The 10,595-nt window shown below is 42.0% G+C and overlaps 1 protein-coding gene across 1 annotated transcript in view; it reads left to right on the top strand.

Moving 5' to 3' along the window:
- Positions 1–2,105: 2,105 nt before the first annotated feature.
- tmem59l (transmembrane protein 59-like) overlaps positions 2,106–10,595 on the top strand; it is a 12,805-nt gene continuing 4,315 nt past the window's right edge. The window contains exons 1-4 of the mRNA XM_056379605.1: positions 2,106–2,390; positions 3,768–3,873; positions 4,702–4,796; positions 5,071–5,223. Coding sequence (XP_056235580.1) covers positions 2,226–2,390; positions 3,768–3,873; positions 4,702–4,796; positions 5,071–5,223 — 519 coding nt within the window. The 5' untranslated portion in view covers positions 2,106–2,225. The remainder of the gene's footprint in view (positions 2,391–3,767; positions 3,874–4,701; positions 4,797–5,070; positions 5,224–10,595) is intronic.

Here is a 10,595-nt window from a genome sequence, read left to right as displayed (position 1 = left end):
GCTCCGAGGCATCTATTAATATTCTCCTTCGGGTTTATTATTCTTCCGCCAAATTTTGGCGCGTAACTCATCCCGCAGCTTTGAGAAAACCCCGGTAATATATACATCAAAACGTGCGTCTTGATCCCCAAAGAGGTGCTATGACTTTTGGTGTTAAAATTCCAATTTTTCCCAAAGTTATTCCCAAAAAACTGGGTATAAATAATGCATTAGGAATGCATTGGAATTTTCTTTAGAAACCCACCTTTTTTCTACAAAATTTCACCTTTTTTCTGAGTCACCCAGCTCTCTCATACCTGCACGTAGAAATGTGATTCAAACTATAAAACGGAGGAAAACTTCTGCTCTCTCAAAAAGACAGGAACTGTTTTTACATAACATATAAACTTTTCAAACTATGAGCATGAGTCCGGCAGCAATACCTGTCTCACTCTCATTGACACCTAATGTAATCGTCTTTTTTTTTCAAAAGAATCTCACTCTGTCTTCGCACTGAGCTTACTCACTCATTTTAAGGAATATCTGAATAAAATAGAGACTGTAAGAAACTTCTGGCTTCAGTGTCTGTCAAGGTCTTTTCGGTTTTTGAAAAGAAGTCACGGTTTTCTCATAATTTACAGTTGTTTGAAAGCATGTAGAAGCCAAATTCTGGGCAGATTTTCACATTGCCATGGCAACGGGAGCTCCTGATCTGTGTGCGTGCGTGCGTGCGTGCGCCTAGCAACCAGATAACCAACTCTCCAAGCTCCGCTAGCTTTACATTAGCCGCATGTTAGGTCTTAAATTACATTTAGTTAGGTCTTAAATATGTAAGTCCATTTACTGCTTCCTTTGTTGCTTTTTTTGTTTGTTTTGTTAAAAGAGTGAATGAAGTTGTGACGGTCTCCGCTGAGACAGAGGAGAGGAGAAGCTACTAGCCCTCTCTCGCTGTCTCTTCTAGTCGCGTTGCTCTCCTCCCCAGTAATGTTAAATTTAGCACAGAAAAAAACATAATAGTGGTAATTTAAATAGCGGTTCATGGGATTTATTAACCCTCAGGGGTCCCTCTGTCCTTTTTTGGACATTTTCTTCACTTTTCTTTTTTGATTTGCTGATCATTTTGGCTGTGTTACAGCTCAAGGTATGGATTTCTGCAAGAAAGTGTCTTTTTTGACATATTTTAAAATCTAATGTCAGTTACTGTTACAGGTCTATTATACACTGGTAACACATTTTGTACCCTCTGGGGTTCCTCGCGTCCAAAAAAGGACACACAAAGAAAATGCTATAAAATCATCATATATAAATATTTTTTTCTGCTTTTTTTTGCATACATCTCTTAAACCACTTCAGTTCTGCTCAAACCTACCAAATGTTTATTAGTTTTCAGGATTTTAACCCTTTAAATGCCAGTTTGAAGACATGTTGCCTCTAGTTTTGTTTAAAAAAACAACACAGAATATGAGATATTTCCCACATAATACATGATGGATGGATGTGACATTGTTTTATATCAGTCTTTTATATCAAGACATTTCTCAAAACCAGAATATGATCAGGGTGACTTTTGAACACTGGAAATAAATCATGTACTCATCCCGGCAGTAGCCCCCCTGGCACTCAAAATTTCCCTGGAATTTTCTAGTTATTCTTATTCTTCTCTATGACTTAGGCAGTGCATCATAAACAACAGACACAATGACAAAATGCAGCCAGTCTTTTTTACACTGAAGTAATGTACCATTGGCTCTGCGTTCTCACACACACACACACACACACACACACACACACACACACACACACACACACACACACACACACACACACACACACACACACACACACACACACGTAGTTTTTGGCTCCTCAGCTCTTTGCATTGACCTGATAATTGTGACATTGATTGTGGACGCATGACCCATCTGCTCTGTGCAGGACATCTGCCAGCCACAGCTTGGCTCTTATCCACTATCTGCTACATTTTTATGAATGTCACCATTGCTACATTATGCACTGCAGTGAAGGTTGCTCTGCAGGTTTGTGTGTGTGTGATGAAGGGGGGTGGGGGGGCAGCGTGTGCGTGATGATGATGATGATGATGATGATGCGCGTGACGCCACGAGCAGGAGCAGACCAGCGGAGCAGACAGGACCCAGGCTCAGGAGGCAGCAGCAGCAGCATCCGCAGCAGCAGCAGCAGCACCGCCACAAAGGGACTCTCCGCTCCTCCTCTCTCCAGGGTTTGAGATGCTCCGGCTCGGCGGCAGGATGTGTGGCTTCTCGGCCCTGCTCTCGGTGCTTCTTGCTGGGCTCGTGGCGGCATCCTCGGATCTCTTTGACAACCAACTGGGCGACATCAATTACTGCAAAAAACAATGCCAGCTTACCATCAAAAACAAAAGCCCTGCTAAAGTAAGTTATTCCTGTATGCTTTAGCGTAGGCTGTCTCTGCAGAAAGCGCATTATCAGCAGCGAGCTGACAGCTACATCCTGCTGTCCGACATTTCAGCGCCTGCAGCGAAACACAGACTAATACAACACAGTCAGCATCGAAAGGCGGCCACTATAATGTAAAAAATAATTAATAAAGCAAAATGAACGTGTTTAGATCTGTGCGTAATGACAGGCACCATGCTGGCTCCGATTTTTCGCCGCATCCTCCTGGATGCTACAGCGCACCATTAGGCCGAAAAATGGTTGTAGCTTATTTTCTTCTGCACCTTAAAGACTCGTCCAAGAAGTGAACTGCATTCAAGCTCATCTCGACATGTACTTGCAATAAACTGCGCCAGTATTTTATCACGCTTTACCCGCAATTCACATCCACCAGGCCAGACGTTGGTAATGCAGACTATGGAGCATCAGTGAGACTATTGAGAACCTTGAAACAACGATCCTTTATTACAGTTTTGCACAGCATCCTCCTGCTCAGACAAGGCCACACTGGACCGGAGCAGGGCGGCAGATGATGGCTTTTATTTATTTATTTTTTTTGTGAGTTTCTGAGTCTTAGAGCTTTGGCTATAGATTTCCAGTGTCGGATGTTTTTCCCCCTACTTCATCCTTCTCCTCCTCCTCCTCCTCTTACTCCTCCTCCTCCCCCCTCCTCCTCCTCCTCTGCTGCCTTCAGGTGTGGTTCAGACATCCCGCAGGGCAGCAGGAGCAGAGCTGCAAAGCGGATCACAGTCACCTGGTTGCTTTGAAGACTGATTGAAAACAAGCGGCTTGTGCATATCGAGTTTAGGGTTACTATACTGGACAGCAACTATAGAGATGTCGAATAAGCAATGGCCTTCAAACTATAGGGCACCGTCTCGTGGTTTGGCATAAACACCCCTTTCTGCTGTCTGTGAACAAACAGGGAGAAGCAGTAAAGACGATGACAGGCACAAGGCTGTAATAAACCGTTCATGGTCGCGGTCAGGGAATGTCTTTGTCTCGCTTGTTCTCAGAGAGGTCACCAGAGGGCGCTGTTTCTTTACTTAGTGAGAATGAAGGCATTATGACGACAGGAAGTACAGTAAGCTGCATCTTTCTCCCTCACCACCTCATTTTCCTCCTGTATACAACTGGCTCGTTATCACTGGCTTTTCCTTAACCGTGATCGAAAGCTCCCTATCAACTGTTTATGACAGGCTGTAATACAACAGCTGCACCATGTCATTGAGAGATGCTATAACCCATCTTTGTCATAATTATGTACAGGGTTATCTTGAGTTTATCCAAGAGTGCAGGATGCGTCTCTAATTTTGCACCTCAACCTCCCTCTTCTCTCTGTCTGGCTGCTAGGACTCCATAATGAACGCCTGTCACCGTGGCTGTCGCCTCTACTCCATCTGCCAGTTTGTCAATGGCAACGCCGGCTTCAATACCAGCAGGGAGGAGTGTCAGGGAGGTGAGTCGCTCTGTCAATCTGTGTGTGGGACTGTTTGTTTCATTGAGTTTGGTGGTCTTGGCCTGAGGTACATGTTGAAGCTGCCGAGGCCTTAATCCTTGATAAACCCAGTCAAAAATGAATGACAGAACCCAATCAGTGTCATGAATTTGAACTTTGATCTACTCAGTGCACAGTAACTTCTTATTCCTGTTACTGTTACTTGGATGGTGTCTTAAAATCTTAAAATGTTTGAGTCATCCTTTCAACAGGACATGTTTAGATAGAAGTCGGACAGAATATGTCGCACCAAAGATCGTTCGAGGTGAAATCAAAAAGATAGATAGATTTCAGATTTTCAAAGCAAAAACAAATAACAGCTACATTATATTTTCATCTGTCCCAGATCAAAATGTCGGACACAACAGCTCTGTTAAACGTTTCTCTTTTCCCTGAGAACTGGCACACGCAGGGGATATTTTCTGGGTCTTTGCGGCTCTTCGTCCTGTTTGAACTGCTGTATTGGAAATAAGTGCTGCGAGTTGCTGCCCAGACAGCAGATACCCTGTTGCCCCCTGTTTCAATAATGCGAATGCAGTGTGAATCGTCTCTGTAGGGGCCAGCAGATACATCTCGCTTGCATCTCTATCTTCCTTCCCAGATAAACATTCTGTACCTGTTTGTTTCTTCTTCTCTACCACACGACTGACTGTTGTGCTTCATGCCCACTCTCATTTTGTGATTCCTCTTCCTCTTTTCCCTCCTCTATCTGCACTCTCAACTCCGTCTTCATCTCTTCCTTTTTTTTTTTTTTTTTTTACCATTATGTGTCTTCTTTCATCTCCCTAGCCTGCCAGGAGGCATATATTAAGCTGCTGGAGCAGGAGGCCTGCAGCACTGGCTGTGCCAGCCAACCCTCTGAACCTGAGATCAAGAGGAGGAAGGTGAGGAAGGCAACTCTGCAGTCAGTGGCAGCACACACACACACACACACACACACACACACACACACACACACACACACACAACACACACACACACATATACACACACACACACATACAGTAAATGCAGCTAAAAGGACCGACAGGACTTAAGATGCCTGAATACTAATATCACCACTAAGAATACAAGTGTGCACACATAGGATACTGAAGGACATACGCATGCAGACAATGTTTTCCCTTGTAATAGAGTGTCCTGCTCTCTCTCCTGCAGCTGAGGGCCATGACTCTCCGCCCAAAGCCCCCCTCTGTGATGGAGGCCGTGTCCAGTTGGTGCAACGAAATCGTCAGTTCTGCTCAGAGCTTCATCTCCTCCACCTGGACTTTCTACCTGCAGGCTGATGATGGCAAGGTTGTGGTTTTCCAGGTAAGCCCAAACTAAATGTGTGTCCTGGACAGGCAGGCTTTGCATTTGAGCAGCGATTTTGTTTTTTTGTTTGGCAAAAAGTATTTGTCTTTACTCTGTGTTTTCTAGGTTTAATGTTTGAAGATATGTGGTTAAACCAAAACATAGTTCCTCATCGTAGCTTTTTTAAATTTGATGGATGTAATGTGGTTTTGTGTTTTCTGGCAGTAGTATCAGAAGTTCATTCTCTCTCTGGCCTCGGGGAAATGCAGTGCAGAAACATATCGGCAATGCTAAACTTGTAGCTATTAGATTCCTCTTCCTGCTCTTAAGTTCATCCTACACATTTGATATCAATGTGTGTGTGTGTGTGTGTGTGTGTGTGTGTGTGTGTGTGTGTGTGTGTGTATACTTTTCTACAATCCTTATACTATGCTGCTGACAACAGAGTCAGATTCTGCTGAGTGCTTGTCTGCAAAACACATAAACAAGTGCTCATTTTCTAAATGCACCATCCTGATACAGTATAAAAGACCCTCTGAGTCATGATGGCACCAAATTATGATATTAATATCTCCAAACCTTTTTTCACGTCATATGTTTTTTATTGGAGGTTAAAGCCAGTCGACCTTTATAGATTATTGGTTGCGCTAACCTCTGCATCCTGTTAAGAGTGTAAAATATATCCTGTGATATATGGTGCTGTAGAGCTTGGTTCACTGCCAAAACATCTCACAGCCCATTTCAGTGTCAGGGCATCTGTGATGGTTGAGTGAGCAAGGGCACACAGCAGGGTGGGGGAAAAGGTGGTTGAATTCAGAGCACTGCAACCTTTTTTTTTTTTTTTGCAGCACTTTAATTGTTTATAAATGTCCTTTTAAATTATGTCACTGCCCTCAGCGCCATGAATATTTAATAACCAAAACTTGCCTCAGGACAGAACCGCATTGCAAGATTGAACAGAGAGTGGACTGTGCTGAAGAATAAAGTTCTGGCTGCGACAAATAAATATTCAGACGTTATTTCAGAAATTTGAAAAAAAATAAAACTGAAGACACTTGACAGACTCATGCATAATTACCCTGTCTGTGTGTTTGTTAGGTGGGACGATTCTGTTAGAGGTTTGATGAATTCTGGTGGAAGGGCTGTAGAACCAAGAAGCTGCTTGCAGAGTGCTTTCAGTTGAACTTAGTAACCACCTATACGTTAAAGCTATAATAAGATTTGGTCTGACTAACCACCACTGTACCCAACCATATCCTCCAAATTTCAAAAGCTGGTTGAAAACCTGCATCTCTGTCATGGTTTTCCCATTTGGATAATGTGACTTTGATGGCAATTTTAGCTACGTAATTAAAGGGCTCAATGGGAAATGATAGTATTTATGCTCCCTTACCCCTACTGAAGGGCTTCTTTAAACAGAGGGCTCTTTTATATGCTGAAATTCACTATTAGGTATAAGACAGCTGTTTGCAGGCTGGGCTCTGAGGCTCCACCTCATATATAGAGATGCAGCAGCCGCAGAACTTGAAATTAACAACGTTTCTTTCGGACTTGGTGATGGATGTTTGCTCTTTATGGCAGTGACATGCAGGCTGAAGTGGCGAGGGGAAGCCAGGCTCCACGGGGCTGTGAAAAGACTATCAGGCCTGTGTTTAGTGGGCAGCTGGCAAACCTCCACCAACTTGACAGATTGACTCTCTGAGTGTTGAAACAACAGAAAAAGTCCAGCTAAATTGAGGGACAGCAGTGGGGGTGGGGGGGCAAGCCAGTGTTGCCTACAATACAAATTATGTGGATGTCTAAAATGCATTGACTGTCTACTGTATATACATCCATCTGTGTGCTCATGTGGGTATTTGTGTGACCTCAAGCAGTGAGAATAGTTGTGTGAAGCCTCAAGCATCAACCATTCAGGAAGCTAAGGGTGGCGTTAGTCAGTTTTAGATCACAACTAAGGTTTGTCCCCTTTGAAGGGAAAAATAAGGAAAACATATAATTTTGAAGAAACACTGGTAAAACACATTCCTTCACCTCAGTCATACCCCTCTCACCACCTGCTTGCGGAACAGAGAGAACTGGTGACATGACGGTGTTTGAAGGAAACGTGACTTTGACTTATGATGCTAAACTGAAACAGAATTATTATTATTTATTCATCCAGGCACAAGAGATTTCAGTGACTTAAGCATGAACAATCCCTACAGTGCAAATGTGAAGCACACGCATGACAGTTAACATATTTGTATGTAAAGACACGGCTTCATGGCGTTACATTCTTTTAATTGTGGTTTATGTTTGGTTGTAAGGATGAGACTGGCTATATTCTATATTTTCTTTATTATCAACAAATGTCATGAAAAGACCAAAACCATTAATGTGAAGGTCTGTCCCTCATTACTTTCTAACTTCCCTACCATGTCTATGTGTGGCCCATTTGAATGCAGCTCACAAATATATTTTTTTAATTTTTAAATAGGGCTCAGTAATTTGCTAAAACAGCTGCTAAACCATTATTCAAACAAGAATAAATAGCGCTTTTGTTGGGGACTAGTTTCAGCAGTGGATTAATATTACTATTTATGGCAGCAGGATATGGGATGTATGTGGGACTGACTCAAAATAAACTTTGTGTTCATCTTAATGAAGGAACACGTGACCCACTGCAACAGTGCGGCTCATTGATGTGTTTTTAGTAGTTTTTGGATAGCAATGGAGCTCTGTAGCACAGAGGAGTATGATATAAAGATTTGGATACATAGGTAACACTTTTCAATAGTTGTTGACAACTAGAAAGATATAGAAAGACAAGAAAAATATCAACCATCACCAGAATTATTTTTTAAAACTAAAGTGCTAAATCCTTGTCATTTACATATGCATTTCAAATATAAAAAAAATGAAATAACAACAACAACAGTGACAGTGAAAATTAAACTAAACAATACAACAAGTAATGCCCTCATGTAATTTATTTTCAATGACCAGATGGGGGAGCTGTAATTAAAGATTTTAGACATTTCTAACTCTATCTGTGAATTTAAACATTTTACTCCACATATTTGCCACATGGACCAAAAATGTTTAGGTTTGCATACAGTTTTTTGTTTTTACCCGAGGGCTTTTTATTTAATGATTGATTTGCATCAAACTGAATGCAGAGAGGCTTAAGAAGCACTTTGTAACCATTTCCCTCTCTCAGCATGGAGGCACAAATCTAACCTCAAATGATCCAAGTAAACCCAACATATCACTATTTGTAATAGTGGTTAAGAGTCAGTCATCAGTCTTGTTATTTTCCATTATGTGTTTACATTAATTTTTCAACCCACTGTGCTCTTTAACAGCACAAGACTGTTTCCATTCCTGAAATCAACTACATAAGAGATGTGAGATTCTGTCTTAACATAACCACCACTCCTCTGCCTTAGACCCTCTGTCTCTGTATGGCTGTGATGTTTCTGAACTCTCAACCCCCCTCTCTCTCTCTCTCTCTCTCTCTCTCTCTCTCTCTCTCTCTCTCTCTCTCTCTCTCTCTCTCTCTCTCTCTCTCTCTCTTTCTCTCTCTTTCTCTCTCTATGTAAGCCAGAGCACCTTTTGCACTCCTTCTCATAATGCATGACAGATGCAGATCAGGCTCTGCTTGTTCTGATGGTTAGATCTCTTTAGTCTGCAGCCAATGAGAATCATCCCCCTCACATCTACCCTTGCCTCTCCCCAAACTCTGCGCTGGTGCTGCATCTGGTTTCAATGCACTTTGTCAGAAAACATGGCTCGCAAGGGGTAATAAACCCGGTTGTGAAATCACTTTTTCAACAACAAAGGTTTGGAGGATTGAAGTGTTTCGGGATCTAAAACCAACCAGCCGTGTCTCACCGGCACCATCAAACATCTAGTATGTTTCAGTGTTTTGTTACTCTGGACAAGTGACTGAAGTCATTGAGTAGAAAACAGATCAATCATTTCCTAAATAAAGTAATGGCAATGAATGAAACTGCATTTTGCTGATCCCACATTATAATGTGAGGCAGCACCAGTTTTATTGATCTGGTGAAGTGTCAGAATCGATGAATACTGGGAGGTTGACACTACTGCAGTGGGATATACTGTTCTGTGGTGTGTGTGTGTGTGTGTGTGTGTGTGTGTGTGTGTGTGTGTGTGTGTGTGTTGTTGTTGCTGAGGCCAGCAATAGTATTGTTAAACCGACTACAGCTGCTTTCGTAGTGGAGGGAGGGTCAGCAGTGAGGAACCAAAATCCCCTTTTAATGAGTTCTCCCGGGGAACCAGAAACACAGCGACCACCACGCTCTTTATCTCTCTCTGTGTAGCAGTAGCTTTAAAATCATTTTTGTGCTGTCCCAGTACAAGGGGTTTTACTAAAATGATTTGGGTGGGTGAGAAAGATGCCGTGAAAGACACCCAGACGCATTGAACAGGCAGACATTTATTTTCACATTCAGTTTGTGACGAAGTTTAGAAAGAAAAAAATCATACTTTTTTCTTACTTAATTCTTACTGTACATTTCTTTTTTTTGGCCACCTTGGCCAGGACAGTGGTGTTGTCAGTTGGCAGACTGTTCATCAATAGGACAACTGAGACCCTGTGTTATAAGGCTGAGGTATCCATGAGTAAAAATCTGAAGTGCCAAGGTTGGACATGTTTGGCTGGTTCTGACCATAATGACCTATTTATGGAGCAGAGAAAACAAGGAGAGAATCTTTGGTTTCACCTTATTTGGAGATCCTAAAGTAAATACACAACCTAGTATCAACAGAGTGTTGATGCTTTACTCATCTAGTCATCTAGTCCTGTTTTAATACTGACCTTAATGTAATGGTAGGTGACTATCAGCCGGGTTTTACAGTTAAATCGACTGTACATTAAAACTGAACTCAATACTTCAATCACATCATTTTCACTTTAATTAGTATCAATTTTTGATCAAATGTGTCAGAAAGTGGCTGCCTGGAACCTTCCTAAGCATGTGTCCTAAGTGTTAATGTGGTGTTAAAGGAGTAGTTCAATATTTTTGGGAAATATGTTTTTTTTTTTTTTTTTTTTTTTTGCTTTCTTGCTGAGAACTGAGAAGACTGATACCACTCTCAATGTCTGTACGTTAATGTGAAGCTAGCGCCAGCAGCTGGTTAGCTTAGCTTAGTTTAGCATAAAGACTACAAACGGGGGAACAGCTAGCCTGGCTCTGTCCACAGTTAACAAAAGGTATCAAAATCCACCTCCACGATCGATCAAATCAAACAATCAACAATCAAAACCACAGCTTGTTTTTACATTTAGATTTTTGTCTAGCTGTTTGCCCCCTACTTCAAGTCTGAATGCTAAGCTATGTTAATTGCCTCAGGCTGTAGCTCCATTGTTAATGCACAAACACGAG

This window comes from Seriola aureovittata, chromosome 6 (genome assembly GCF_021018895.1).
Source record: "Seriola aureovittata isolate HTS-2021-v1 ecotype China chromosome 6, ASM2101889v1, whole genome shotgun sequence".
NCBI classification, from domain to species: domain Eukaryota; kingdom Metazoa; phylum Chordata; class Actinopteri; order Carangiformes; family Carangidae; genus Seriola; species Seriola aureovittata.
This window is presented reverse-complemented; position numbering and strand designations above follow the sequence as displayed.